A 27,121-nucleotide genomic window follows, 5' to 3' on the forward strand; every position below is an offset into this window, starting at 1 on the left:
ACAATAATGCACAGCATCATCGCAGTCGAAGACTCAATCAAGCCTTATCTGGCCTGTTGGCTTCAAAGCCGGAGTACCCCAGGCCAAGTACATAATCATGATCATCATCATGTACGACTCTCCAGTGCCCAGGTTGACAGGTTGTGATAAACCTGCGGAAGAACCATAGCTCAGACATAATACTGGTCGTGGTTCTTGGGTTGCCTTACTCGCAGTTGAGGTGCTCGTTGTCGACCATTACTAGTACTAGTACAGCTATTACTAGTACTAGTACAGCTATGGAAAAAAGATAGGCAGTAGGACAGTTCGTGTGGATTTTGTTCAATTGTGCTTGAGTTCTTCTATCTCAAATTCTTCATGCCGCTGTGTTCGTATCGGCGCAGAGATATCTGGCTTCTCCAATGGCACGCATCAAAGCCCAACGGCCTCTTGTCGGGCAGGCACCATTTCGGGCAGCGATACGGTGCGACAGGTTGTTCTGCTACGCATCTTGCACGCTCACTGTCATTGTCGGGTAACAATGTGCAACGAGGACAATCTTGTGACTTCTAGATTGTGCCTTTGCCTTTGCTGGCCTCCTTGAGCAAATCGACCCATTCCAGCTCGCCGGGGTCATTCGCTTGCCAGTTCATGGCAATTCCGTTGAGCGAGTTCTTCAAGGTCTCGCGCGAGCTGGCGTAGACCATGCGAGACTGTTGGAGTTAGCTTCGAGCCCTCCCACTGGGCCGGGTAAGAAATACCTTGACACCCGTGTTGTCTTGGTTGATGTAGGTAATGAACGCAATCTTTGACCTGGAAGCCCCGACGTAAGTATATGATCTTGACAACGGATGTCTACACTGTAGGCGCGCGCACCTCTTGCCCTCACCACCCTCGAGTTCAAATTCCACATCGTAGATGGCATAGGAGGGTCTATCTTTCCCGGTTGGCTCCTTTTTCGAGATGAGCTTCTCTCGGAATGTGTCGTAGTCGGAATCTTTGCCGATTTCGTCCACCACGATTTCCTTCTGGTCATCGGAGATCTTGTAGATGATATATTTTGGTCCGCCGCGGCCGAGTTTCAGCTCATTGAAGGCAGAAACGCACTCCGGGTTGACGGAGAGTCTGCGAATCGGCAGGGTTAGAGACAGTTGTCCGCCAGCAGGAATGCTCGTTGGCGATGGACTGCAAGACGTACCCGGACACAGGCTTTGAACTGGTTAGCTCGAAGACACAAGACGGCGATAGAAAGAACTTACCATGGCTGAGGACTGGAAAACTTAGGCGACGGCTTTGCTGTTCAGGAGCACCTGGACTGCTTGTCAGCTTATAAAGAAGATGAGGGTGCCGAAAGAATGTGGCAATGGGCACTGAGGCGACCGATGAGAAATGGCTGCACAGCAAGAATGGCTAAGCGCTCATCGACCCCAGCGGGAAGGCAACACAAGACGGAAATATCCACGTACTTCGACCGGCTGGATTACGACGCAGGAATATGAGACGTTGCTCAAGCGAGTCTTGGGTTGAATAGGCTGCAAAATAAATGCTCAGGATGAGTGAAAGGATGATTGCGCAGGTTGGATGGATTGTGTACGTAGGAGGGTGTCTACACACTGCAGTGCAGCAGCAGTAGTACTACTACTACCACTACTACCTAACTTCCTTAGAGAAGATGGTGGGGTCCGAAACCGCAGGCTACACTGTATAGGACTGCTAGTACTAGTAGTAGTGACAGACACCTGCAGTGGCCGGCTGCTCTGCGCTGCATTCAAGCTTGAGGGGTTTTTGGCTCCGACTGCCAGTGGCCAACGCCTGGATCTGTTGCACTGTTGGCCGGTGGACAGGGTGGGAATTGCCTATAGTCTATACTGTGCAGCACTACTACACAGGGGCAGTCTTCCTGTGGAGCATTCAAGCTTCTAGTGCATAATCAAACCGAAGAACTTGAACACCTGCCTGGAATATCCGCCTTCAAGTTTAATACCACACTGGCAGTAACAGTCCCGCGTGCATCAGGCCCCCTCGAAACGTCTGCCCAATACTCCATGATCCTGTGCCGCATCTTAGCAAGCCCGAGAGCTTGCCAACTGTTGCCTGAGCACAGCGCCCTCGGATACGCTCCCTTGGATAATGTCAATGGACATTGCTCGCCGTGTGTCCTATGTCGCCGCCTGCCAGTTGTCTTTGCCAGCTCCTCCATGGAACACGGGAGACTGCATACTAGAACCCGGTCTTCCCAGCAGACGAGCGAAAGCGACCGAATTGCAAGTTGGTAAACATGATTGCTACAATTTGGAAGTCGACTGCCTGGCGCTTGAGCCGACAAGATTGCGATCCGGGTGTGTATCCGGGTAAGCTCGTTCCATTGGTGAATTCGCTGCAGGGCCGTGTTGTCCATACCCGGTACTTATGCTCTCCCCTGTCATCATGCTGTGGCTTTACCAACTGGCCCGACGCGTGTTCAAACGCGTTGGGCGCTGCCATCATCCCTTAAAGTCTATGCTTGCTTCCTGAAGCCTGTTCGCGTCCTTTCTTCAGCAGTTTCCATCATCATCATCATCATCATCATGCCATCTCTTGAACAGAACTCGCAAGCTCTCGTTCAGCCCTCTCCTACTTCCACGATTCCTCAATATCATGCTTTGCTCAATGACAACAAAACCCTCCGCAAACAGTATGAGGAATCACAGCGCGACCTTAAAATCATGTCCGCGGCCATGGCAATGAGCCATACCAAGCTCAACCCTCTGAAGACGGAGGCCAAGGAGCTTATTGCATTCAAACTCGGTATCACAACTTCACAAGTAAAGTAGGTAAGGCGAAGTTTGGCTCGTGGGATCCCGAGCTAATGAACAAGATCTTGCTTGAAGCGACTTTACGGCAAAGGAAAGTTATCTTCCATCTTAAGAGAGTATATCGAGCATGCCCGCCGCCTCGAAGCAGTTACAGCCGAGACCAATGAGACATCTTACCGCCACGCCCGATATCGAGCATATCCCAAATCTTCTTCAAGAGGCATTGAACGACATCACGATGAGACGGACTCCACTGAGTCATCTGACGACGAGGACAGTAACATATTGACTCCTGTCAAGTTGAAACGACTTCCACATGACAGCATCAAAGTTGAGATTGATGGGAAGCTTTTCACACAGCGACAGTTGGCCAAGTGGTATCAGAGGAGCAAAATGGACGCAGCTGCTAGGAGGACTTTCGAGCTCAAGAACATCGAGATTAACAATAAGCGGAGATCGCATGCTAGTAAATAGGTCCCAGCAAGAACCTCTAGATTGCAAGCCACCAGGTATCCTACATGTTTCCCTCTGGTCCTTCCCGTGCCAAAACGCATCTTCTTCTCAACCTTCTCTCATCCTTTCTTTTCCCACCAACGTATATCAAGACCGGTCTCGCACACCTACATGATGTCGAGCAATTGGAATGACCAGCTTGAAAAAACTCTCCTTTACAGTCTCATTGAAGCCCCGGATAGTGTCTCTCGAGCCAAGTTCAGCGAAGCGGCCGCTAAACTTGGAAATGGATTGACCTGGAATGGTTGCCGGTAAGTAGACATCGTGACCTGCCTCCCTTATTAAAGCATGGTCTACTTTCTGTTCTCTATTCACCGTCCAACCTACTTGGGTTCTTTACCACTCTAAGCACCATCACCTTTTGCATTCCTTGAATCCATTTTGCTTCGCTTTCACAATGCCGTGGTCGGATCGTGAAGATCTCACTCTGCTTTTACTGGTCCTCGATCTCGACATCACAGTCAGCCGTGGTGTTTTCAGTGCCGCAGCTACGAAGATGGGCGTTAGTACTGAGCAGTGCCGGTGAGCCTCCCACTCCTGAACACGTGAACAATGATCACATGCCGCTGCCGGAGGGACTAAGTCTTGCTATTTAACCCTACGAAGATTCCATCCTATTTTGTTTCGCTCTCTTCTCCCACCATCTTGTCCTTGGCCTCACTTTCAGCCCGTTTCCCAGCTTCAGCTTTCGCTTTCAATTGGACCCAATCTCTCTCAATCTGTCTCTATCGTCTCAGCTCAGGCAAAGATGCGTGGCTGGAATGAAGCCACGGAGCGAAAGCTCCTAATGTGTCTCGTCGACCACTCAGCCAAACCGAATTGGGCAACAATTGCTGACGCCATGGGAGATGACTTCACCGGGGAGGCATGTCGGTGCGTTTATTCTGATCTCACCAGGTGATATCCTGTGTTCCCGTGGGCGGCAGTTCCTATTGCAGTCTCTGTCCCAGCTCACTTCCAGCTCACTTCCCCTTCACCCCTCCCCTTTACATAACCATCTTACAACTATCCTCGCATACATCCCTTTCCACCCTGTTTCCCTCAACAACTGTTCTCTCCCTTCATCAGATCGGTTTCCTTCATTCTTGTTGTTCAAGCACTTGTTGACCCTTTCTACTTTCACCATGCCTTTCAAGTGGGATGCCGAGTCAGAACGGAACCTGCTTATTGCCGCTATTGGTGAAATGTCGGCACCACCTACCACAATCTGGCCTGCTGTTGCGGAAAGACTAGGACATGGTCTCAACGGCAACGCTTGCAGGTAGCGTTGCTTTCCCCTCCTGTCCTGCAAATTTGTGCTGTCGAGCAGTCTGTTTTGTTTGAACATGTTTCGTGGTAACTGCGTTACTATGTATGCTAATACCTGACCGAGCAGCCAAAAGTTCTACAAGCTGAAGAAGGAGTCCGAAAAGCTACTCGGCGAAAATGATACAAACACAGCGCCAAAAACTCCCAAGACGAGCGCGCGCAAGACAAATCCTTCAAGCACCGGCACCAAGCGCAAACGCCGCGCTCCCGAGGAAGCTGAAACACCCACGAAATTGGCCAAGAAAGAAGAAACTCCATCCAAGAGCAGTGTCAAGCAGGAACTCGATGACGATGTGAAGGTCAAGCCTGAACACGTTTCGGACAACGAATATCCCGGCGATGAATAATCTCGTCTCTTTTCGTCAAGGCAGGTGAGATCATTGAGGACAGACGACTAAGACAGTGTACTGACCATGTTGCTCCCAGGGTCCGCTGAGATGAGCTATGGCACACTGCTCAAGGGAGGGGAATCGAGCTGGGAATTGCGGCAATGGTAATGGTGACAATCGATTAGCTTTGCAGATGTTCAGGAGTGTTTGAGGAAGGAGTCAGCCATGTCTTTTCATGGTCTCTCTCGTGGTCTGTCATGATCCTCCGAGCATCTGCACTCCAAGAGCTTTACATCAGGCTGAAATAGCAAGACTCGACGCATTTGTCGTTGTCCAACTTGAGCTGGTCATCCAATTCAACACGTAAACTTCCACAAATCTGCCTCCTTTGTAGGCCCGTCATGGTATAGACCAGCGCCTCTTCCGCACCATGTTGGACTGAAGAGGCCACTACTCAGACTGAAGCTCGCTATGAGCAAGCGTACCGATTGACATGGGGCAGAACCAACCCACATTGTGGTGGTGCCAAATGTTCCGTATCCCGCTGCCACGTCTCACTGCCGGAGCCCGATTCGAGGTCATTCACCGGCTGAGTCAATAATCTCCTATATGAAAGACACCACCAGAATTCTGTTACAAAACGCTGCCCATGAGGCAGGGGTTACAGTGACGAAAACCATCATTCTTGCAAGTCAGAAGATCTTGGGTACTGTTGCATCCATTATCGCTATAGGATGACACTGAATGAGAGCTCCTTCTAAGTTTCCCTTTTTGCCGGTTCGAATCCCGCTTGTTGCACTTTTCATTTGGTCATTCTTGACGACTGGATTCGACTTCTGTGTGTACACTCACTACCTACTCGTACCCAGGTAGGAGTCGTCTTGGCAGAATTTAGGTCTCAACAGTGAAGTTGTGCAGCTTGTGCTAGAGATGTCTATCTTACTATGGATGGCTGGCGGGTTTGCAGGACGCAACACAGTACTGCTCAAACCACTATATCTAAAGCACTGCTCTTTTCCCCACAGCGTACCCAATCTACTGTTGGTGCACAGCGATGATGGCACTTGGTCACAAGTCCCGTAATGCCAGTGGCTGTTGCACTTCACCAGAGACGAGCGGCACATGCAGGCCCTCAGTGTGCTCTCTCTGCCTCACAGCGCAGTTTCTGGCACACTTATGTCCAGGCCTAGTACCTCATGCAAGCCACTGCTCATCCGGGGCCAGAATCCCAAGCAGGCTTTTCGAGATGTGGTAGACGTGTGGATGGACGAGGTGTGGGAGTTGTAATGACAGAATACGGGCAATACGCGCGAGCCGTCAGGCGTCACGACCGACTCCAATTGGTGCAACTGTCAGTGCAGCCTCGCCATCCTGGTTTTTGCTGCCTCTCGAGCCTGGATCCACTCACTGGCACTGCCCTCCTCCATGTCCTACGGCCTGTGTACGCGGTAGCACTCCTGCATCATCCGGACGAGCTAACTCTCAGCTTTGTCTCTTCCACTGCCAGTGGCATGGCATGAAGCAGCTGCAGGTCGCTGCATCGCCATCCTTGCCGGCCACCACGCTATTTGACGCCAGTGTGTGGACCGAAGGGCCCCGTCTGGTGGTCTCCATGGTCCAGATTGATGCCCAAGTATGAGCTAAGACTTTACGCCGACACCAGTGAGGAGCTTCTCATCTGGTGAGCTATCAGGTTCTGATGCTGCTGTCCTCCTGCTGGCGCAATGTCCCGTCATTCTGCGTTTTGTCATTCGCCTCAGTCGTGTAGACAAACCTAGGAGATTCAAACACGCATCCATCGCGCTTCACAGTCCTTCAACTCCAGTTCTTATCCTTGTTACCCATATCAGGCCCCGAAATCTTAAGAACGTGTGTTGCCATCCTCCTCGATTAAGATATTCAAAATGGGGATCAACTGGAGGCTCAGAGAGACGGTATTCCGCCTGCTTGCTGCAGTGTACGCTGAGCTTGGTGAAGAAGCGGTAAGCGTTCTCACGGCATGCTCTGAAAGTGAAGAATGACCTCTCTCCAGTTCAAGGGTCGATACGGCTCGATAGCGCAGCGCTTTGGACCGGATGCTACTTACGACGCCATCAAGTCTTTCTTCAACAAGGAAGTCTCCAGAGCCGCAGAACAACTTACATCCGGAAACACCGGTCAGCGCGCTTCTGGCAGAAGAATATCCCAAAGACCAACGCGGGGACAATCGCGACCACCACTACTCTACTTTGATGACGAAGACATAAGTATCCTGACCCAACGAGAAGCCGAGGCGCATTTCAGTCATTCTTTACGGGCCCTAGCAAAGCGGCCTCGAGTTATTCCTGCATCACCCACTCCATCTGCTACCCGAAAGGAAGCACATAATGGAGATACTCCCGGCTTGCCGAGAGCTGACATGGTCCCCAACGGATGCGTCAATGGCAGAAGCACCCCATATCAAGACGCTGATGCGCCATCAATATGTAACTCCTCGCAGCCTGGACCTAGTTCCTATGTAACGACAAATGGGCAGGTGGACCATAATACTTCGTTGATTGACGCGACGTCCAAGAAAAGACCTCATTCTGCTGTAGAAGATACAGCAGAGGATAGGCACTGCAAGTCGCCACTGTTCAGCAGGACAGATATCCCGCGGGCACCCCAGTCCTTTGGCTATGTGACGAAGCAAGGCCAGCACCGGTGTGCCCTTTGCTTGAGCCAGCTTCCAAGCCAGGAAGACCTGGACCGGCACGAGTATTTGAGCAAGGAGCATCAACGAAACCTGCAAAACCCACTAAAAGTGTCAAAAGGCAGAGAAAAGCTCGCTCAAGTCATGTCCAGCGCAAGCATTGGGCCACACCGATCTACTCCTCAGCCCACAAGGGGGTCCTTTTTCAACGGTGTGGTACAGGCAGAGACGGCCCGTGGCTCCCCAGTCCGCAACAATCACCAGGAGAAAGCAGTACCTCCGCAACCTGCCGATCACCTACAACCCGACCAGGACCATGATACCATGATTGACACGATTGAAATCTACAATGAGCCCCTACCACCTTCACAACCATCCCATCAGCAAGAAAGTTCGTCTAAGGCAGCGCTGGCACCTGAAGATACTAGTTTTTCGGGTCAAAAGGTAGACAAGGGCAAAGGGCGCGCTGCGTCTGTTCTGTCGCTCTCTTCCAGTACCAACAGGCTGTTATCGACGGGGCTGGAATCCCTTCCACAACCATCCGAAGCAGCCAAACCGAGAGAATTGCACACAGGGCCAACAACAGCTCGCACCGAGGTCGGTTCAATTACTCCTCTCAACCATACGAGTGGCCAGAGTTCAAATCTGCCGCCCAAGTCTAAACCGATACCCATCTTCTCGCAAACCGAAATTGCTGATATCATGCGCTCGACAGAGCTGGTGGTGCAATTACTTGGCTGTGTACAGAGAGAAGCCGCAGCCGCAGCTGTGGCTCAAGCGGCACAGAGCACGAGTCCAGACAATGGTTCTTTTACCTCAAATGCTGCTCCAGAAATGCGGAGTCGACCAGGAGAGTCAGCCAACACTTCTCAGGCGCACGGCCAAGAAAACGAGACGGGCCAAAGCCGACTAGGTATACAGGTCAAGGCAGAGAGGACAAAGGATATGGTGGAGGACGTAATCATCATCGTAGAGGATTGAAGTTCATAGTCTACTTGATGTTGGGATTTATTATGCTACCAACATTGATTATGAGTGTCTGGAAAGCATAATGCAAGCAAGCTGTTCTTTCCCCAATACTGGCTCATGACAACGCTATTTCTTCCCGAGAACCTGAGGTGCTCCAAGGATGGTAGTCCCAAATAGTCAACCAGCGCCTTCCAGCAGTCGGCCTATTGCTGCGTTTTTCTGTGATCTGTTTCATTCTCTAATCCAACAACCAGCACCCCTGTTCTAGTAGAGAGAAGCAGTGACAACCATGAGATTTGGGGAGTGGAAGATCAGGGCTCCTGCTTGATCCTCTTGGTAACAATGTGACCATCGTGCTCGGTTTCGTCCTCAGTAACCATTGGAGCTGCACGCTTCTGGGGTGTATTTCTCGGCACAGTGTCGCCGGTTGAGTCTGCTGGAGACGGTAGAGTATTGTTGTAGTCTGGAGCAAACACCGAACCTGTATAGTTGAAACCTGGTTGGGCCATCTGTGCCGACTTGTTCGGAGTCGTGCGTTCTTTCTTGACCACATTGGACTTGGTGGGAGTGGCTTTGTTGTTGCTCTTGGGCTCGTCTGCAGTCAAGGTCGTTGTGACAAGGTTGAGCTTGTTGCGTTTCTTGATCTCGCTGAGCCTCTTGATGACAGTGTTTGGCTTGGCACCTGTCTTGGCTGCATAGCCTCCGATATGGATCTGCTCGGTCAGGCTCAAGTCAGTTTGAATTTGCACAGTAGAAGAAGCATGTGGGGTGTGAGATGAGATGCACCTCACTTTGGAAGCGGGGCCAGTTCAGTTCACACACAAACGAGGGGAAGTATGGTTGCTTCGCTTGCTTACCGTGATGGGCTGAGGAGATTCGCGGAAGACCTCGAAGAGATACGTGGCATCCTTTGCAAATTGAGCCGAGTCAATGTTCGGCGTGGGATCTGTAGCTGGAGCCATGACTGTAGGTAGATGATAATGAGTTTCTGTCGTACTGGAAAAGTATTGTAGGATACTGGATGACCAATACTGGGCAGAGACTCGGAGTGTTGTGAAAGACGATGGGAGGTATCGATAGGTGGAAGTAGGAGAAGAACAAACTGCTTCAAGTCGAAACTTGGACTTCACTACTAGCGTGGGCGGGCTGCCAGGACTGGTCGTGAGCTGCCGCTGAGGGCGAGGCAAATTGAGAACGATGTTCGTCCCCGTGACAGTCACTTCCCCCTAAGCTCGAGAGTCTCTATGTCGGTGTGAGAGTAGGTTGTGATCAGTCTAGTTGAGGTGCGCTCATCCAGACCTCAAGGATGCAAACAGGCTAGCTAGTCAACATTCTCGGTACCAGTAAAAAGCGCAGACTTACTTTCCTTGATTGCACATCGAGCTCATCAGCGCCACTTGGAAAGAAAGAGGCTGGGAAAGACAAATAGGGGCTGTACTAATCTGCAACTAGTAGGCACATGCAGGACACTGCAGCAATTCATTGTCTGCAAGTCGGGGCGGGCTGCGGTAGAAGCCTTTAGCATTTCAAAGTGTCGGTCGGCTACTTTCTCCGCGCGCTCTGAGGAATTCAGCTCAAATGCAGGCGGGAGCACGAAGCACCATACAGCTCGCCCCTGCCTTCAGGGATGTGCTCACAGAACTGGCGCAGACTATGCTATAGTTCCCAGGTAGTGTACTCCAGCTCAGGCCAGGAGGAAATGAGTACTACTAGTAGCAGTTAGCGTCCATAGAGACTTGTGTCACAATCATGTAGCACACCTTCTCTGGTGTGGCGGGCCCAAGACTGGCTCTCATGATTCCGCCGCGGGACAGACTTGTGACAAAGTGTTCCAGGCCGTTTTCAAGGAATCTCCGCAGATTCGTGCAGCACTACTATGCATCCGGTGACTCTCCTGTTATCTGCCACCAATGGCTTGAGGTGGCTCAGCGGACTGAGGCAGCCTGGAAAAGTAGACGCAGACATCGAGAGCGGTCCAGTCTCTCTCAGCTTCCATGTTAAGTTGTCAAGCAGAAGAAAGTTGAAGATGAAAGTTGAAGTTGGTTGCCAAAGAGTGGACCCGGCCTGCCCCGAATGCAGCCACTCAGAATAACCGCTACAGCCGCTAAATGCACGCCAAGCCGACTAAGAGGCAAACATAAAATGGACGACAAGGCTGCGCATACAACGCCAGGCAGACATGTTTATACACGGTTTGGATCTCGAAATTCAGGAGGCTGGGAACCAGCCGTGGAAAAAGCAAAGACACATTTCATTCTGTTGCATCTTCCCGCAGCGGAACCAGTGTCCCGGCTGCGCGTTGGTGCAGTAGTATAAGCAATCCTGCACTCCCTGACCTATCGTCCACCCGAAATCCCTGCCTGTTGAAACCATTTTCAGACCACTTTCCAGCCTAACAAGCATCCGAAGTCCTGTCATTTTGTGTCGCCCTCTCCTTGATTTCTGGCTCGGGTGGTGCATTTTGCGATGCATGTGCCCCTCACTGCGGGAAGCTGTGGTTGCCGCTCCCGCTCCCACTGCCACTGCCACTCCCTCCTACCTTGAACTGATTGTTCATAGGCAGGAAGAAGTCCGTAGGAATGAACGGTTCGTGGTAGTTCTGGAAAGTATTGGTTGCACCCGGCGTCACATTATTCGTCTTTGCTTCGGTTGGGCTGCTACCGGCATCTGAGAACAGCTCGCCGTCCAGGGGGTCCCGCTTTGGCTTCCTTGCCCGCTTCGATGGAGGCGTTTTTGTCTCATCTTCACTCTTTAGTGCTTTCCGTTTCGTAGGCGTCGAAGGCACCGAGCCCGGCTGATCATCTAACAACTTTGCCGACTCGTTGCGCAGCTTGTAGTACTTCTGGCTGTACAGTCGTTAGCTGACCAGTCTTCTTCCACCAGAACAGCAGAATAAAAGGCGGCGTTGCCAACCTCACGGCTGAGGGAGTCAATCCTTCCCCCAAAAGAGCGGCAACAGTCGCCCATGTGTCGGCTGATGGCTTGAGGTCTGCAGAAGAAATAGCAAGGAGAAGCATGCGGCGTTCGCGTTCAGCGGTCCACGTGTATCGCATGATTGCAGAATGGTGGGTATGTAATGGGATGGGAGAGAGAGGCTGAATGGAAAGCCAGAGAGAATGTGAAAGAAAACCAGCACAATTATAGGTTTCCAAAGGCTAACAAGCTTAATGTAAGTAGGAAACGTACCGACATGCTTCAGCGCTGAACTGTGGACCCATTGCTTGAGCTATCAGCTGCCATCGAGGAGTAGCTTTCGGATCGATCATGCACAGGAGCAGTTTTCGCTCAGTCGAGGCAGACCAAGGACCGCCCATGACGCTTGGTCTCGTAGTGCAAACCGGTGAGATAAGGTTACCTTTCAAGAGGTCCTGCTGGACGAAGACTGCTAGAGGCGGGTATTTGTAGTCACAAGAGACCCCGGTCGCGAGAATATCAGGGGCTACTGGCTTGGCTAGCAAGCCAGCATCTCAAGGCGCTGTTCCAGCCACCCTCGTCCCGGAGAATGGCCTCATCGCAGTCTACTAGGCGACGAACAAGCGGTGAGAGCCACTCAGCGCCGGATGGTGTAAGGCCTCCCTGGTGTTGACCGTTTAGTACTCCTCGTATTGCTCTGTAAATGACGGTCTCGTAAATCACAGTCAAGAACCAAGGAAAGGAGAGTCTGCTGCTTCCTGTCTACCGCTTGTCTTGGGATGCAGCCGGGGACCATATCCAGCCTAGCAGACTGGATTCTGGGCCTATAAAAAGCCCTCCATATCAGCAGAGGGAGGTAAGAATTCTGTACTTGTTCCTACGCCATACCTCCAGTTCTCACTCTCCGGGCTCTGTACTAAGCCACTCGTACCTACTCAATCCTACACAATGACCTCCCTGCCGACCACTGCTATGGCTCAAAATCAAGTCAAAGACTCGGACATAATGGTCCTCATAGCGGCAATTCAGAGCTCAGTGGGGCCAATCCAGGTAAGCGAATATGTCATGCTACGGCTGCGTATCCTGCTCACCAGAAGTACAGGTTGACGCGGAAAAGGTGGCAAGGCAACTAGGCATGAGCTTGTCGAGCATTCCTCCGAAATTCACAACGATCCGCAAGCGGTACAATATTGATATCAAAGTGGTCAATTCGGGTGCCTTGCAGAGGAACAGGCTCAATAACAGTCCCAGAAAGAGACAGACCGTCAATGGCCCTAGGATTATCAGCCCCATCAATCCTCCGACGCAGACACATTCCCATGAACCTGCCCTGTCGCTTGAGATGTACACAGATCCAGAGGCCAAGCCTGTTCTTGAAGCATGATGGAGCAATGGTGCAATAACCATGCCTGACCGCTTGTTGGTAGAATATGTACCAACTTCAATGCCCATATCCATGCGGATGCCTCGCATATCAATTCATACCCTGCTATTGTGGCATTAAAAGTGGTTCCTCATCATCAAATGGTTGGGGGAGCAACTCCGCAATGCGTGCATTTGCTTCTTCCAGCTGTTTGTTGAGGTCATCTTTGGCCGACTCTGACTCTGCCAGTCGTGACTTGGTGTCCGACAACTCCTTATTCTTGGCAGCAAGCTTTTCTTGCAGTTCTTGGACTTCTTTGGCAGCGGCTTTTTCCTCCTGCCGCTTCTTGTCTGATTCAGCCACACTTTGAGTCAACTGCTTGAGCTTGTCTGTCGAACCAAAGTAAGGTGCGAGTTTGGGATCTAGTTCTCTGAGGGTCTTCCATTGCTTAGAAAGGGTGTTCACACTCGGCAGAGTGTCAGGATCTTCCAATGCTACAAAAGTAGAAAGGTGGTCAGTGATGGCACCAGGAGATTGATTTTGGAACATACCATATGTAGCCCGCACAGTAGCCATTTCACCGTGATTCAATCGTGCTTTGTCTTTCTTGTCAGAAGCAGTAATCACACAGAGCATCCGTAAGGCGAGCTGGAAGTGAGGTTAGTGTTGAAACAGGGTGAAGTGAGTTTATGGGTGACTTGCATCAAGGCGGGTTTCAGTGGTCCAACTCATGTTTCTCTCGTTCTTGACAGCGGGCGACAAAGGAGTGTCGTCATTCTCATCATCATCATCGTTGTCAAGCACTGTCGACAACTTGCGCTTCTTTGCGGTGGCGGTGGGGAGGGCACGAGGGTTGGCAGAAGCTTTGTTCCTGTCAGTTACGATATCGATGCGGAGGGCTCCGTGATATCGCTGCAGAGGGCTGCATCAGTAGAACTTACCAGGACGTTCGGCGAGGTTGGCGGCGGAGGACGACATCTTCTGATGTCGCCTCCGGTTGACGTTGTTGATGACGAGGAGAAAGAAAGGAAGAGGCTGACGAGAGAATGAAGGCATATTTATATTCTAGGGCGTGTCCAGATTCGGCCAAGCCTTTACTCTGTGGTGGTGACAGAGACGATGATGTCGTGAGGTTTTGCGCCCGCTTAGTCGCCCGCTTAGTCGTCGAGCTTCATCACTGGTCACTCTGTCCGTACATTTGCATTTGTGCAGCATTGTGCTACAGCGCATTATTCAGGCGTTGTTGCCTGACCGAAAATGATGGTCATCAGAGGATATGCTCTACTGCATCCTGGATCCTGCTCCCGTGCATGAATCGATCAAATTGAGAAATGCCCTATAACGGGTCACAAGAGTCTAGGATTGTGCAAGGCTGTGCTGAAAGGGGGTGTTTTCCTTGTATGTTTTAATTACATCCGAAGTTTAGCCGCCCCCTTCCTCCCAGCCTCGTCGGCAAAGTTGCCCTGAAGCTGGACTCCATTACTGTACTACTGGTAGGATCACAGCATTCGACGATTGTGGTGAAACGAAAGCCAAGTGTGCACAACATAGCTGGGTCCTTTCTACTACTTTCTAACTCCCTGGGTAGAACTAACAAGATCTAGTACGATTGCTCAACCGCCCTAAGAGACTGAAGGGCTTCTGAACAGCATGCTACTATCAAGTTCTGCACTTGCAGCAACCTATCCTCTGCCATGTTGATGACCTAGGTGTGACCTTCCCGACTTTCGAATACCCTCCAGTGAAACGAATCTCCATCTACACGGAGCATCACCGGCTGAAGACCTGTTTGAAGACTGCCTCGATTCCTACTTATACATATTTTTACATACGTGTGCTATGATGGAGGCCAAGAGCAATGCAACAGACGGATACATTCCTGGGGCTTGGAAGCACGGGTCCAAGACCTCTGCTGGTTGACACGGTGCAAGGGGGCATTAAGCTGTTGGACGCAGTGGTGTACGCGAATCATTTGATTTGCTGATCTGCCACGGCCGCGGATACGATGTCTCGTACTAGGCCACCTGCAAAGTGGCGAGGCAAGGTCTGGGAAATGCTCGCGAGAGTCTTCTCCGCCGACCTCGAGGACCGTTGTCATCAAAATGACATGGGGTATCAGATTGAAATTCCAAAGGGAAGGCATAAGCCCCAGCCCCCCACATCGAAGGTATCCTCAATCTACTAGCTTCTCAAAATCTGATAGTAACGGCCGTCCGGGAGCTGCCACCCTTTATCCGGCCCAGCTACTTTTCACTCCTGAATCAATTTGACTAGCCGAGACCGCGCGCCCTTGACATTGCCCTATCATCGAAGTCCCTTAAGGCAACCCGGTTGTTTGCTTACGGGACGCCCTCTCCGAGGTTGCGCAAATATGAATGACATGGACGCAAGAAGTCTTTTCCATTCGGGCGGGCCGCCGGATGTTGATACAACTTTGTGCAGCCCGGGATACTCCTGAAACAAGACTTGTCTCTGACCCGACCCCCCTCGCCCATCCAGAGAATTTTGGATTTTCCAGACCAAATATCCATGTGCGAGAGAAAGCCGACTGCGGGTACCAGGTGAGCTTCAATTGCGAAGAGAACTAAAAAGCAATGTCTCCCATTCGCCAGTTTTTCAGGCCTCTGTTCGTATTGCTATCTCGACCAACGAAAAATTGATTCATGCAGCTTAGCAAACAATGGTTTCAAGGAACCTCGCCTCGTGGCCGGGAATATCCCAAGATGGCTGCTCTCTGGGAAGTTGCATGTCTTCAATCGGATGCGACTTTTACCACAAAGTTGAGCTCTTTCAATGAGTCCATTGGTCCGTTATGAAACTTTTCTTTTCCTCCTTCTCCCTTTCTCCAGACACCCGGGATGTATCAATCCATGTTCGAGGGTGGCCTTGAGGCTCACCCCTGGGCAAGATGTGATCTGATAATAATGCAAGCAAACAAATCCTCCTGCTGCAGATATCCTTGAGATACGCGCTACTAAGCCTGGTAGATGCGATCTATTTTCAGCCTCCCTTTTTCCAGATGGATACCGTGGCACGCGTCGATTCGCGTCGGCACGGTGGAATAAGAATATCCTCTTCGAAAATTGCATTCCCACATCGTTCTACCGCTTCTGCCTCCGACGGACCCTTTCCGCCCTTTACACGTTAAACGATGCCTCAAGCTTCACTGCAAACAAAGGCCCGGGTGGGAGCGGGACTTATACTGCTGTTTGGTCAACGGGTGAGACATACTGTTGCCAGTGAAGATCTCAAAGACTAATTTGAGCTAGATTTCAGAGGCCAAATTTGGGAAGCTTGCTATGTATATGCAATATGTCTACGGGATAAGTCCTGCTCGACTCCGGGATATCCTGCAGGAACTCAATCGGGATGCCGCCAATATTGTGTCGAATTGGAATAAGAAACTTACCGAACTGAGGGAGGTGACCCAATTCGCCGATGACACTCACTCTCTAGACCCAGCTGGAACACAGGTGAGTGTGCTGTACCATTTCCGAGCGAGCCTTTGGGTTTTGTGACGCTGATGGCTGAGATGACAGACCACCTTGGTTAACGATGTGGGAAGTGACGGCAACGCCGATTCGGATGACAGGCCGAGAAGCAAGAAGCGAAAAGGCGTTCCATCCTCTTCGCGTTCAGCTGGAAAACGACGGTGTGATCGACTTACACCTTCCAAGGAGCCACTGCTGATCGAACCGCAACGCCTGGAGAGTTCGAGTTCCTCTGTCCAGCGCCAACCAGGCATTTATGTCGAGATACCCCCAAAGAGCCGTACTCCTAAAAACAGGCCGACCGCGGAAGGGCCAGAGATCTTCGACTTGCCCCCGACGAGGGAAAGTTCGCCGGCGACGACACCCTCGCATAAGTATGCCAAAATGTCAGGAGCCCTTGGTCAAGAACAAGTCGAAAGAACTCCACATCCCCTGGCTGGGACCGATACAACTAGCAGGACTTCGGCTGTTGCCGGCAGGCGTGGGAATGAGAGGTCTACCGATGCTATACATGACGCGAGGATGACCCCAGTTTCGGCATCGCCAACAAGCTCAGCGACTGGGCAGGGTCGTGCAATGCCCCGTGGAGGACTCCAAAAGCGCACAGACAAGGACGACAATCTGAAAGAAGATGGCCACAATCTTAAGAGGTCTCAGGGAAGCCCGGCAAGGCGCAACCGTCGTTCAGTCGATGCAAGTGAAGATCTCTTCGAACCTACGTACAGAGTTGATGAAGAGCGCCAGCTGCTGTTTGACGACGACAACAACATCATATTCGACGGCACAAACCTTGATGGACCCGATCAGGATGAACAAGTCCAATTCTCCCCTTATTTCTCCAGGGCCGGCGTCGGTGGCCGAAGTGGCTCGGAAAGTACCGAGGATGATGCGGCAGCTGATCAGCTTCGTTCGGAGGCATTTGCTCAACGTCAACGACCACGGTCAGCAACTGTGCCAAGCTCAAGCTCCCAGCAAGTGCGGCAGGGTTCACGCAGCGACCCTGTGGAAATCAAGTCGGAAAGTGACTCGGATCGTCCCTTGTCCCGAGTAGGCGGTGATCGAGCTGGAAAGCTTGCGACAAGGGAGAAGAGCTTGAAAAAGCAAACCAAGTCAAGCAAGCAGCGGGAGACTGTCTCTGGGTCAGCGACGAACATCGCACGTGGAGAGCGCTCGTTGCAATCCGCCCGACCCCCCAAACAAGCTTTGTCCATTGCTGCCTCCACACGGCGAGGGAATACTGCACCACCGCAATCTCCTGGCACCCCCAAGCAATCCAAAGTCCAAAGGAAGAAACGTAATACTCCTCAGGCTGACAAGGTGCGCACTGGCGTCAAGAAGGAGCGGAAGGAGAAGAACCTGGCACGGATCCCCAAGAACTCGGGGCTTGGTTCAAGTTATATGCCTTCTGCTTCCAGGTCGTCGCAGGTCATACCCGCCGCAAGCGCACTTCCTTCAAGTACACAGACAGGACCAAGGCCGGGTTCGAACGCCGCTGTGCACCCTCGAAATGTGGATGTTCAAGCTGCCCTGAGACGTGAAAGAGAGGTACGCTCATCTGCTCCTGCACCGGCTTTTATGACCAGAAATCTCGGCCTCACTGCATCGCCCAGGTGCTGTGGCGATGGACTCGTCATAGACCTCACCCAAGACGACAGTCTGGCCGACGATGAAGAGCAGGCAATCCAACCGGTCGGCCATGAACCCACGCTGACTTCTTCGTCCAACAGGCAAGACCCAACTCCGCCGTCCCCTCCAGCTCAACTCCTCACACTACAACCAGCACCCTTGCGAGAAGGTCCTCGGCCTTGTCGAAGACGAGATGATCCCGACAATGACACCATGGGGCCTGGGATAGTCCAAGCCAATCAGAACAATATGCTTGGTACGATACCTCCTGCGCAAGCTCAGAGAGTCCAGCCGACATGCGAACCACCTCAGGCTCAATCTGCGCAGCCACAACAACTGCCGGTCACGACCTCAAGCTGGAGAAGGCGTTCATGGTCTCGTCACTCACGCAGCCCGTCTGGCGAGTCGTCGTACAACCTTTGGGGACTGTTCCGTATGCGCACAACATGGGACGATGAGGACAACACGGCGGTGGAAACTGATTCCGAGCTGGAAATCGTGGGAGTGCCGCGGCCAAGGCGCTGGGGGCCTTTGCCCACGACGCGCTCCCGGGGAAAACCCTGAAGATCGGACAACGTGAGACTGTTCCCATGGACATGACATCCATCAGTGCCAGGACTTAAAGATTGAGAAGATGAGGGTGTTTTTTGGAATTAAAACTTGGAGTTTTGTTGTTCTGTTTACATGATGTTGTTACAATGACGCCACGACAAACCAGCTCTAAGCTGACTCGCTTTCGCAACTCAAGTACTTCATGCAGCACTTTATATCTCGGGTATCAAATGTCAAAAATCTTGCTCAAATGGCACAATGTCTCTCCAGCCCTCTAGAAAGTGCAGGTGCGGTCTCGGTGTAAGCCAACTTCACAGATTCCCGCCTCGGCGTCGCTTCCATAGCTTATAAGCCCCCAAGAGGATGCCCGCAGAAAGGGCAGTTCGGTAAACCAAGAACACGGCGATCGCCACGTTGACACGTTCATAATATCCGTGGAGCAACTTCCCAACAGCATGTTGCGGATGCGAGCCCACGCCCAAGCCTCCAATGCCAACGCTGGACCTGTCAAACGAAGTCTGCTGGGCGAGTTCGAGAGGTTCGGCTTCGGAAACCGTGGGCGGCGGCTCTGATGTTGGCACAGCCGTGGCTTCGGTTGTGGCATCTACGGCTGTTTGGCTAGGCCATGAGCCCGAGGACAAAGACTCTGCCGATGCTTTTCTGAACGGGCGGGTCAAAATATAGACAATTAGACGAAGATCTGGAACAGTGAAGGTGGGATATTTCCACAATGCAACAGCATTGTATGGCGGGAGTTGGTCGAGGAGGTCTGCCAGGACGCCGAGAGTGAGTCCCCAGAGGAGGATGGGCTGTTGATAAGTGAGAAGCTTGGGAGATGGAGGGCTACCAAATGGTGTTAGTGACCACCCTGCTCGAGAGGACGGCTGTTGGCGATCTGCTGTGGGGATGAAGCCCGGAATTGAACTGGCATAGATGGACTCGGTGGGCACAAGCCGCACTGCGCTGAAAAGCATCTTTCCGATGGCCAGGCGGATCAGCCGATGCACGAATGGGCCGACGCGTTTGGCCATCCTACTGGAGATATCGACCGCCTCTGTGGTTCGCAGTGTGGGCGACAATAACGCACGGAACGACACCCAGTGCACCGACGCCACTTCTGTAGGCTGCGGCTGAAGCGATGGAGAAGTCTTTCCCGTCAAGACAAAAATGTAGGGACATAGAACCATGAGAGTTTCCTTGCCCCAGGATGTGGTGACCAGTCTTTCCGGCAGATTGCCAGCATGGAGGCAGTCCGTACTGTCCAAGTCCAGCCCAATCTCCTCTCTAGTCTCACGCACTGCAGCAGCCAGATCATCTGCATCTTCTGGATCTCTCTTCCCTCCTGGGAGAGCCGTATGTCCTGACCATCTATCTCCAGCTCGACCGGCGCGTTTGATGAAGAGCATTTCTGGGTCGCCTTGTTGCACCCATTCTTGCGAAAAGAAGTCACGGAGGGAGGTCGGTGGAGAGCTGGGTTCGCTGACTGCTACTACGGAGTCTTTGGCAGACAGGATCGGTGTAAAGACAGGGCGTACACGAATGATGGCAGCGACACTGGCGCGCTTCTCACAGCCTTGAGGGTTCGGCACGTGAGGATAGGGGTGCTCGCTCAGGCGAACAAGGACATTTCCAAGGGCTTTCACAATCGCCCTGGACTCTTCGGACATTATTCAGGCTCGAGAGAGCTTTAATCTTGGTCTTGTCTTCTGTAGCTGTGCAATTAATTCTTGTCAGAATGGTCAATCCCAGACGCAACTTAAAGTGCCCAATGAATCTCAGGCCGAGGCTGAAGCATACTGTGAGATACCCAATCAGGAATAGTGACGCACCAGGAGCGGAAAATAGATATTCCGACGCCTGACGTAGCGACGACAACGCGCAGAATGATCGACGAGCACGAGGTCAATTCTGGCCCGCGATTGGTCAACCACGATACATTGTGCTGCGAGGAAAGAAGAACCAATACAACGACAGCGAGTAGAAAGACTTCAGTAGCAGAGTTGGTGGAATATTGGCAGCACCGGAGCTGGTGCTGCTCTAGCACAAGCAGCCGAACTTTAATCTTTTAGCAGTTTCTTTTTCTTTCATTGTACCCTGGCATGTATCAGTGAACCTGGGTATAAGGTCCCTCCATAACTGCAATACCACCAATCCTCATCGCGGCCTGTCACCATGCGTTTCGGCAAGACCCTCGCGGACTCCATCTACCCGCCATGGAAGGACAAGTACCTCGACTACGAGAAGATGAAGAAGCTCCTGCGGGAGGACGAAACCTCGCCGCAGGGCCGAGGAGGAGAGGGCAGCTGGACGGAACAAGACGAGGAGAACTTTGTCCATGAACTCACAGTGGTTCAGTTGGAGAAGGTCAGCCAGCACCAGGCCAACACGTTCAATGCCATCCGCGAGCGAGCTGCCGCATGCGAGGCTAAACTTCCCATCAACGGAAATGAGGACGGGAAAACCGAAGAGGAATGGAAAGCAGTGGCCAAGGACATGCTGAAAGAGTTGGACAGTATCTCCAAGGAGCTGAATGAGCTTAGGAAATTCAGTCGCATCAACTACACCGGCTTCTTGAAGGCGGCGAAGAAACATGACCGGAAGAGGGGTTTGAAATACAGAGTGCGGCCGATATTGCAGGTCCGCCTGTCTCAAACACCCTTCAACCAGGAGGACTATTCGCCGTTGCTGTTCCGCCTGTCCGCCATGTACTCTTGGGCCCGGCAGAAGCTTGGAGAGGAGGATCCTTCCAAGGAATCAACCTCCGATGTTAAGCCAACTGAGACGTATACCGCGCACAAGTACTGGGTACATGTCGACAATCTCCTCGAGGTCAAGACGTATATCCTACGTCGTCTCCCGGTTCTGGTCTACAACCCGCAGTCAATGAAGGAGCTTGACGCCTCACAGAGGGATCCGAGCATGACCTCCATCTATTTTGACAACCACAACTTTGACCTGTATCAGAGCAAGATTGACAAGAGTACGCCCGGCAGCTCCCTGCGCCTGAGGTGGACTGGTCAGCTCCAAGATAAGCCCGAGATCGTTCTGGAGAAGAAGACAGTCGGAGAGGGAATTGAGAGCAAAGAAATCAGAGTTCCAATCAAGGAGAAATACATCCGGCCATTCCTCAAGGGTGAATACAAGATGGAGAAGCAGATTCAGAAGCTGGAAGACCGTCTTGGCGCGGATTCGGAAGAAGTCAAGAGTTTCAAGGCCAACGTTGAGGAAATACAATCCTTCGTTCGAGAAAAGGAGTTGGAGCCAGTGCTGCGAGCAAGCTACACACGCACTGCCTTCCAGATCCCTGGCGATGACAGGATCAGAATCTCATTGGACACGGACCTTGCTTTTATCCGCGAGGACGCCATGGACCCGGACCGCCCATGTCGTGACCCGGAAGATTGGCACCGTTCTGACATCGACCAGAATCGGATGGAATACCCCTTCTCTTCGATCAAGAAGGGCGAGATCAGCCGATTCCAGCATGCTGTGCTCGAGATCAAGGTCAAGGATACCAAGTATACTAGAAATAATACTTGGCTCCATGACTTGATGAACTCGCACCTCGTCAAGGAGGAGAAGCGATTCTCCAAGTTCGTCCATGGCGTCGCCGAGCTCTTCGAGGATTACGTCAACATTTTCCCGTTCTGGTTGAGCGACCTGGAAACAGACATCCGAAGAGACCCCGTAACGGCCTACCATGAAGAGCAGGAGAGGGAAGCCAAGCAAGTGGAAGATGAAATGGTGGTAGGAAGCCTGCTTGGGACCTCACGACTGTCTTCCTCCAGAGGCAAGTTCGGCTCTCCCAGCAAGTACCCAGAGCGAAGGTTGTCCGGTCAGATCTCCCAATCGGCCCCAACATCACGACTCAGCAGGCAAGTGGATCAACTTGAGCGTACGACCGAAGAGCAGGAACATGATGATGGTGGCGTGCAGGCCGACACGGAAATAACAATCAGGGATTCTACAAACAAGGGACTGCGAGCCTTGCTTCCTGCATTCTCCAACTCTCGTTACGCCCGTCGTCAGCGTCGTCGTGGCGCCGCCTGGGAAGATGCTCCCCTGCCTCCTGGCGTCAAGGATCCCGGTGTCTGGATCAAGGACAGAGGAGACCTCAAGGTCGAAGGCAAGGTGTGGCTTGCCAACCAGAGAACTTTCATCAAATGGCAGCACATCGCAGTCCTGCTCGCGACACTGTCACTCGGTCTCTACAATGCTGCAGGCGTCAATAACAACGTCGCCCGCATTCTGTCTCTCGTGTACACGGGCTTCGCCATTTTCGCCGGCGTCTGGGGATGGGCCATCTACATGTGGCGAAGCAAGTTGATTACCGAAAGGAGTGGAAAGGACTTTGACAATGTCTTCGGACCCTTCCTCGTCTCGATCGGATTGGCGTGTGCATTGATCCTCAACTTTGTCTTCAAGTATAATGCCGTTGCTGCAGGGACGGAGCGGAACAATGCCACCGCTACCTTGTTGGAGCCTTTGGTCAAAATGACGCCCGAGGGTGCTGCGTGGGGAAACCTCTTGACCCAGGAGTTGTAAATCATCACACAAGGACAAGGAAGTGGAGGACGTGTTTAAGTTTGATCAAGCCGTTGTCGAAGCCTTGGATTGAGTTGCAGTCGAAACCGAATTGAGTCAAACGAGAGGATCCGCTGTTGAGTGGTGTGTGGCCTATAAATAACTAATCCAGAACTTTAAGTAGATGACTACTAGTAATATGAACAAATCCATCGATTGAAACGTATGTACTGTACCAATTGATCCATACCTTACCTCATAAAAGCCACATACATACAACTTAAACGCTATCAAGATCAGTCCATTGGATTCCCGTGCAGCCCTCTGAGAGTTTGAGCCGGAGAATAGAGCACCATGCACAGCCCGAGTACATACAATACTACTCGTATAGGGTGGTGTAGCATGGAAAGGAAGGGACGCACGCGTGATTCGAACAAAGCATGCAGTGGTATTGTATATATGATATTATATTGCTGATACTGAATGTTAATTCCACCACGTACTTACTGAGTGCTCAGCTTGGTACTACCAGTAGTGCCTTACTACGGTTTTGGCTCCCTAGGTACAGTACGGGTATTGTATGAGCAGAAAAGAAAGAAGCAGAGACGTAACAGTGGCTGCCTAACTACTAGTAGGAGATTCGGACCTGAGGTCAGTAACTTGGGTACCATGATGCAAGATCAATCTGCTGGTAGGTACAGTACATCAAGGGCCTTCTTTTCCCAGCCCTTGTCTCTTTTGCATATGATGTCCCTACTCGCGCCGCCCCACTGCAGCGTGCATGTAAACAAACATGCTGTACAACACGTGGGCGGGAATCAAATCACTCATCTGGGCAAGAAGGGTTTGGTTGTTCAGACGCGAAGGACAGTGGTAGTAGGTACCTAACGTAGGTACAATCCAAAGGACGATGCTTGCTTATGCCATCCATGATCATATCTGAAACTTTGCCTTTTTGTACGTGTACGAGCAGCCTCTTGCTTACGAAATCCCAAACCTGAGGTCCGAGCATAGGTAAGGTAGGTAGTTATTAACAGTCACGGCTGAATCATGATAGCTTGTGTCGGCATGTACGAGTAGGTAGTATTCTAGCTTCATTGTCTGGGCTCGGTGACGACGCCCTCAAACTCCCTCGTTTTGATATACTCCAACGTCCTGAAAAAGTGACGTTTCGGGTTCTCCAGCGCCTGAGTGTTGCCGTCGACATTGGTGGTGGAGAGGTTCGAGTGGATCAGTTCAATGAGTCCATTGAGGTATTTTGTCGTGACCTGCAAGTTTTCGAGAGAAACAATCATTAGTAAAGTATGATTACTGACATATATGCCCACGGGACATAGGGTTTGCAGTAAGCTTACCGTTTCATTCTGTTGATCAAAGTAATAGACGTATCGATTCAAAATCTCCACAAACAGTTCTACCGACACAGCAGTGTCCATGCACGCGTCGGCCACACGCAAGGCTCTCTGAAGACACTCGAGAACACGCTTGCCGTCTCGATAGAGCTGATGAATCAAAAAAAGGTCAGTATATAACGTGGTGGTATCATCATGGAGATGCAACTGCAGTGACTGGTTGTAGTAATAGTAGAAACTCACATTTTTGGGGTCTTCATCCCTACCGGGGATCTCCACACACCACCATAGGTGGCTTGCCAGATAGACTGCACGGCATTGATCTGGCTTTTTCAATAACTTGCTGCCATGCAAGGCCGCTTTCGTGATCAAAGTGTCGTAGTTTTCTTTCCCAAAGCCTCTCGTCATCTGTAAGGCCCCGGCAATAATACACACCGCTTGGAACTGCGCCCTTGAATCACTGACGCTGTCTTCGTAGATCGTAAAAGCTTGTGCAAAGTATTCATAGGCAAACTCCTCAAAGCCGCACTGGTCTGCGACTTGTCCACAGGCGACAAACAACCGAAGGCATAACTCGGCTGCCCCGGGATTTACTCGGGTGTACAGCTGCGAAAGAGTCTGGTGCATGAACCGATACAGAGTCGATGATTGGTTCTGCCAGTCATCATCAAAGTGCTCCCGGGATTTCAACTTTCGTGCCAATTTAAGTGACGCTGTAATGATGGCTGGCGTGGTGTACTTGATTCGTTCGTTACCGGCTTCGTAGGCTTTCCGTGTCTGCTGTAGCAGTTTGAGCTGCGTCTCGTTGTCCGGTCCTTGGATGAAGTGAACTATCCGTGCAAGCCACCCTTGCTCTTCGACCGTCTCGTCAGACTCTCCGCCCCTGGACCGATTCAATCCAGGATAGCCTGCAGGTTGTTGAAGCCCTTCCTTGATAATGACCTTGAGTAGTGCCATGACTCCGTCCAAATGTTGGACCGTTGTGATCTTAACGCGGTTTCGAAGAATGTTCCTAGCGACTTCGCCAGCGACTGCGCGTCTGGTGGCATATGTTTGTGACTGGTACAAGGGAAGGTAGTTAGGAAGCGCCAATGCCGTGAAGAGGGAGCAATACGTCCGGATTGGCGAGAGAAGAAGGTTGAGCATATTTGCTTGCGTAGCAGCTGAATGCAGATCGGCCGAGTCCATATATTCTGCGCCTTTTTCACGGGCATATGCCAGGATCTGGTCGACGTACTCTAATCTCTCGGGATAGATGTTTCTATCCTCATTAGCAATGTTCGGAATCGACAAATTGAGGTCGCAACTTACAGAGCAAGGTTGGCCAGCGATGTTAGCAGAGCCATGGTATCTTGGATGGGCAGACCCCGCGTCTTCACAAGATTGACCACCTGATCGTAGAATATTTCGAATAGCTTGACATCACCGATACCGCCAGTCACCTTCTCACCGTTGGTCGCCGGTGCGGCAGGGGTTACAGGTTCAGACTCGGTGGGCTGGGACTCCGTCGGCGACTTTGGCTCGGTGCCGTTGGTCTGGGCGCTGTCCGGTTCAGCTGCGGCAGCAGGAGGCGGTGTCGAGTCATTTAGATCGACCTTTTCAAGCATTCGAGCCACCGCCTCCTCTTCTGCCTTCCGTTTGTCTTCTGCCGACACCCCTTCCGCCTCTCGCTGAGCGTAGGTTGATAGACGATCCATTAGTCCAATGACGATCTTCTTCATATCGACGTGAGGATTCAGCCTAGAAATGGCAGAAAGCAGTTGATCCAGTGTGTGAAGGTGGTATTCGTCGGGGAAGACCTTGGTGATGACTATCAATCTGTCAGCATAATTCTCGGCTCCGATGTCATGTCCGAACCTTCGAGTAGATATTCCTGGGCCAGCACATCGCGACACTGGACGACCTGCTCTAGTAGAGGAGAAATAATGGTGGACTTGTAGGTCTCCAAATCAACCAACTGGCTAAGTCTGACGAGATTGCTTCCGACGAGCAGTTCCAGTTCTTTCCGCTCCTGTGTCCGTTGCTCTCTTTCTCTGGAATGTCCCTGGTGTTGCCAGCGAACCCACAACTTGTTCATTTCGACGAAATTGGTCAGAATGAAGTTGATCGAGTCCTGGAGATTCCCTTGTGGACCATCTTCTTTTCCGGTCGGCAGATGATCTCGTGCTTGTCCACTCAGGTAGTATCGCAGGAACAGGCCGCGGATAGGATGCTGTACACCGCGAGACATCTCCATCATGTCCTTCATGATTTCCTTGACCGGCGCATCTTCGACGGCCATATACACCGTCCCAACGGTGATCATCAGATATAATCGCGGTATGATGTTGCCTGCATACTGCACCAGTTCGTAGAGGTCCGCCAGGTGATTGACAGGGTGGGAGTCGCGTAAGTAGTCGGAGAGATATTGGAGAGCATCGAACACGGCCATGTACAGTTCATAGTACTGCTTCGGCCCAAGACTAGGGGTTCGCAATTCCGATACCAGCGTGGACCTACGATGTCGCCCACGGTCAGCATGTCAGGCAACAGTGGTCCGATAGAACTCACCCGCATTTCAGAGCGTCCATCAACTTCCCCGGAGTTTCCAGGCATTTACGCATCTGTAGCGACTGTTGGCGTACGACTCCCAGAGCTTCCTCCAGCAATCGGCCCTGGTCTTCCACGGTAGGCGGGCCTGCCGCCATTGCGACAGTGGTGCTGGTCTGCGACCAGTAGCTGAGAGAAGGAGACGCG

General features: G+C 51.8%; 12 protein-coding genes across 14 annotated transcripts; 6 read left to right on the forward strand and 6 right to left on the reverse strand.

Annotated features, from left to right (window-relative positions):
- Window positions 1–188: 188 nt before the first annotated feature.
- Window positions 189–1,767, reverse strand: HMPREF1120_03041 (cofilin). The gene is made up of 6 exons (XM_009157092.1): window positions 1,446–1,767; window positions 1,239–1,289; window positions 1,178–1,188; window positions 856–1,104; window positions 741–792; window positions 189–692 (listed from the first exon to the last, which is right to left on the reverse strand). Exons 2-6 carry the CDS (start codon window positions 1,239–1,241, stop codon window positions 549–551), a joined length of 459 nt encoding a protein of 152 aa, XP_009155340.1. The 5' UTR covers window positions 1,242–1,289; window positions 1,446–1,767; the 3' UTR covers window positions 189–548.
- A 779-nt stretch (window positions 1,768–2,546) lies between these two features.
- Window positions 2,547–3,248, forward strand: HMPREF1120_03042 (uncharacterized protein; the record flags this gene model as incomplete). The annotated part of the gene is made up of 2 exons (XM_009157093.1): window positions 2,547–2,788; window positions 2,837–3,248. The coding sequence occupies 2 exons, from the start codon at window positions 2,547–2,549 to the stop codon at window positions 3,246–3,248; spliced, it is 654 nt and encodes a 217-aa protein (XP_009155341.1).
- A 1,163-nt stretch (window positions 3,249–4,411) lies between these two features.
- HMPREF1120_03043 (uncharacterized protein) lies at window positions 4,412–4,942 on the forward strand (the record flags this gene model as incomplete). The annotated part of the gene is made up of 2 exons (XM_009157094.1): window positions 4,412–4,548; window positions 4,663–4,942. The coding sequence occupies 2 exons, from the start codon at window positions 4,412–4,414 to the stop codon at window positions 4,940–4,942; spliced, it is 417 nt and encodes a 138-aa protein (XP_009155342.1).
- Window positions 4,943–5,880: 938 nt separating this feature from the next.
- HMPREF1120_03044 (uncharacterized protein) lies at window positions 5,881–8,767 on the forward strand. The gene is made up of 2 exons (XM_009157095.1): window positions 5,881–6,906; window positions 6,957–8,767. The coding sequence occupies exons 1-2, from the start codon at window positions 6,829–6,831 to the stop codon at window positions 8,574–8,576; spliced, it is 1,698 nt and encodes a 565-aa protein (XP_009155343.1). The 5' UTR covers window positions 5,881–6,828; the 3' UTR covers window positions 8,577–8,767.
- On the reverse strand, window positions 8,545–10,685 carry HMPREF1120_03045 (uncharacterized protein). The gene is made up of 3 exons (XM_009157096.1): window positions 10,325–10,685; window positions 9,422–10,273; window positions 8,545–9,277 (listed from the first exon to the last, which is right to left on the reverse strand). The coding sequence occupies exons 2-3, from the start codon at window positions 9,524–9,526 to the stop codon at window positions 8,876–8,878; spliced, it is 507 nt and encodes a 168-aa protein (XP_009155344.1). The 5' UTR covers window positions 9,527–10,273; window positions 10,325–10,685; the 3' UTR covers window positions 8,545–8,875.
- A 51-nt stretch (window positions 10,686–10,736) lies between these two features.
- On the reverse strand, window positions 10,737–12,202 carry HMPREF1120_03046. 2 transcript variants are annotated; one of them, XM_009157098.1, is made up of 2 exons: window positions 11,751–12,202; window positions 10,737–11,410 (listed from the first exon to the last, which is right to left on the reverse strand). In XM_009157098.1, the coding sequence occupies exons 1-2, from the start codon at window positions 11,876–11,878 to the stop codon at window positions 11,044–11,046; spliced, it is 495 nt and encodes a 164-aa protein (XP_009155346.1). In that variant the 5' UTR covers window positions 11,879–12,202; the 3' UTR covers window positions 10,737–11,043. The 2 variants fall into 2 exon arrangements, with proteins under 2 accessions (XP_009155346.1, XP_009155345.1); XM_009157097.1 differs by having other exon boundaries at window positions 11,478–11,768.
- On the forward strand, window positions 12,065–13,494 carry HMPREF1120_03047 (uncharacterized protein). Its single transcript, XM_009157099.1, has 2 exons — window positions 12,065–12,527; window positions 12,580–13,494. Exons 1-2 carry the CDS (start codon window positions 12,426–12,428, stop codon window positions 12,859–12,861), a joined length of 384 nt encoding a protein of 127 aa, XP_009155347.1. The 5' UTR covers window positions 12,065–12,425; the 3' UTR covers window positions 12,862–13,494.
- HMPREF1120_03048 lies at window positions 12,668–14,223 on the reverse strand. 2 transcript variants are annotated; one of them, XM_009157101.1, is made up of 5 exons: window positions 14,037–14,223; window positions 13,782–13,984; window positions 13,543–13,703; window positions 13,392–13,488; window positions 12,668–13,334 (listed from the first exon to the last, which is right to left on the reverse strand). In XM_009157101.1, the coding sequence occupies exons 2-5, from the start codon at window positions 13,894–13,896 to the stop codon at window positions 12,967–12,969; spliced, it is 741 nt and encodes a 246-aa protein (XP_009155349.1). In that variant the 5' UTR covers window positions 13,897–13,984; window positions 14,037–14,223; the 3' UTR covers window positions 12,668–12,966. The 2 variants fall into 2 exon arrangements, with proteins under 2 accessions (XP_009155349.1, XP_009155348.1); XM_009157100.1 differs by having other exon boundaries at window positions 13,782–14,223.
- A 143-nt stretch (window positions 14,224–14,366) lies between these two features.
- HMPREF1120_03049 (uncharacterized protein) lies at window positions 14,367–18,768 on the forward strand. Its single transcript, XM_009157102.1, has 4 exons — window positions 14,367–16,060; window positions 16,110–16,313; window positions 16,380–17,876; window positions 18,059–18,768. Exons 1-4 carry the CDS (start codon window positions 15,992–15,994, stop codon window positions 18,152–18,154), a joined length of 1,866 nt encoding a protein of 621 aa, XP_009155350.1. The 5' UTR covers window positions 14,367–15,991; the 3' UTR covers window positions 18,155–18,768.
- HMPREF1120_03050 (uncharacterized protein) lies at window positions 15,628–20,288 on the reverse strand. Its single transcript, XM_009157103.1, has 2 exons — window positions 16,250–20,288; window positions 15,628–16,190 (listed from the first exon to the last, which is right to left on the reverse strand). The coding sequence occupies exon 1, from the start codon at window positions 20,174–20,176 to the stop codon at window positions 18,821–18,823; it is 1,356 nt and encodes a 451-aa protein (XP_009155351.1). The 5' UTR covers window positions 20,177–20,288; the 3' UTR covers window positions 15,628–16,190; window positions 16,250–18,820.
- Window positions 20,289–20,410: 122 nt separating this feature from the next.
- Window positions 20,411–23,671, forward strand: HMPREF1120_03051 (uncharacterized protein). The gene has a single exon (XM_009157104.1). It carries the CDS (start codon window positions 20,682–20,684, stop codon window positions 23,052–23,054), a length of 2,373 nt encoding a protein of 790 aa, XP_009155352.1. The 5' UTR covers window positions 20,411–20,681; the 3' UTR covers window positions 23,055–23,671.
- Window positions 23,672–24,127: 456 nt separating this feature from the next.
- HMPREF1120_03052 (uncharacterized protein) lies at window positions 24,128–27,072 on the reverse strand (the record flags this gene model as incomplete). The annotated part of the gene is made up of 6 exons (XM_009157105.1): window positions 24,128–24,301; window positions 24,389–24,535; window positions 24,629–25,646; window positions 25,697–26,195; window positions 26,243–26,880; window positions 26,936–27,072. 6 exons carry the CDS (start codon window positions 27,070–27,072, stop codon window positions 24,128–24,130), a joined length of 2,613 nt encoding a protein of 870 aa, XP_009155353.1.
- Between the last annotated feature and the right edge of the window lie 49 nt (window positions 27,073–27,121).

This window comes from Exophiala dermatitidis (genome assembly GCF_000230625.1).
Source record: "Exophiala dermatitidis NIH/UT8656 unplaced genomic scaffold supercont1.3, whole genome shotgun sequence".
In the NCBI taxonomy this organism is placed as follows: Eukaryota; Fungi; Ascomycota; class Eurotiomycetes; order Chaetothyriales; family Herpotrichiellaceae; genus Exophiala; species Exophiala dermatitidis.

Coding starts and splice junctions, on each gene's coding strand:
- HMPREF1120_03041 (XM_009157092.1), bottom strand. Junction 793..855: donor GAGGGTGGTGAGGGCAAGAG/GTGCGCGCGCCT, acceptor CGGGGCTTCCAG/GTCAAAGATTGCGTTCATTA. Junction 693..740: donor AAGACAACACGGGTGTCAAG/GTATTTCTTACC, acceptor TAACTCCAACAG/TCTCGCATGGTCTACGCCAG.
- HMPREF1120_03044 (XM_009157095.1), top strand. CDS start 6,829: ATGGGGATCAACTGGAGGCTCAGAGAGACGGTATTCCGCCTGCTTGCT. Junction 6,907..6,956: donor CTGAGCTTGGTGAAGAAGCG/GTAAGCGTTCTC, acceptor ACCTCTCTCCAG/TTCAAGGGTCGATACGGCTC.
- HMPREF1120_03045 (XM_009157096.1), bottom strand. CDS start 9,526: ATGGCTCCAGCTACAGATCCCACGCCGAACATTGACTCGGCTCAATTT. Junction 9,278..9,421: donor AATCTCCTCAGCCCATCACG/GTAAGCAAGCGA, acceptor CTGACCGAGCAG/ATCCATATCGGAGGCTATGC.
- HMPREF1120_03046 (XM_009157097.1), bottom strand. CDS start 11,617: ATGCGATACACGTGGACCGCTGAACGCGAACGCCGCATGCTTCTCCTT. Junction 11,411..11,477: donor TTGACTCCCTCAGCCGTGAG/GTTGGCAACGCC, acceptor ACGACTGTACAG/CCAGAAGTACTACAAGCTGC.
- HMPREF1120_03047 (XM_009157099.1), top strand. CDS start 12,426: ATGACCTCCCTGCCGACCACTGCTATGGCTCAAAATCAAGTCAAAGAC. Junction 12,528..12,579: donor GCTCAGTGGGGCCAATCCAG/GTAAGCGAATAT, acceptor CCAGAAGTACAG/GTTGACGCGGAAAAGGTGGC.
- HMPREF1120_03048 (XM_009157101.1), bottom strand. CDS start 13,896: ATGCCTTCATTCTCTCGTCAGCCTCTTCCTTTCTTTCTCCTCGTCATC. Junction 13,704..13,781: donor CAACCTCGCCGAACGTCCTG/GTAAGTTCTACT, acceptor ACAGGAACAAAG/CTTCTGCCAACCCTCGTGCC. Junction 13,489..13,542: donor CCACTGAAACCCGCCTTGAT/GCAAGTCACCCA, acceptor CCTCACTTCCAG/CTCGCCTTACGGATGCTCTG.
- HMPREF1120_03049 (XM_009157102.1), top strand. CDS start 15,992: ATGCCTCAAGCTTCACTGCAAACAAAGGCCCGGGTGGGAGCGGGACTT. Junction 16,061..16,109: donor TACTGCTGTTTGGTCAACGG/GTGAGACATACT, acceptor AATTTGAGCTAG/ATTTCAGAGGCCAAATTTGG. Junction 17,877..18,058: donor CCCTGAGACGTGAAAGAGAG/GTACGCTCATCT, acceptor TTCGTCCAACAG/GCAAGACCCAACTCCGCCGT.
- HMPREF1120_03050 (XM_009157103.1), bottom strand. CDS start 20,176: ATGTCCGAAGAGTCCAGGGCGATTGTGAAAGCCCTTGGAAATGTCCTT.
- HMPREF1120_03051 (XM_009157104.1), top strand. CDS start 20,682: ATGCGTTTCGGCAAGACCCTCGCGGACTCCATCTACCCGCCATGGAAG.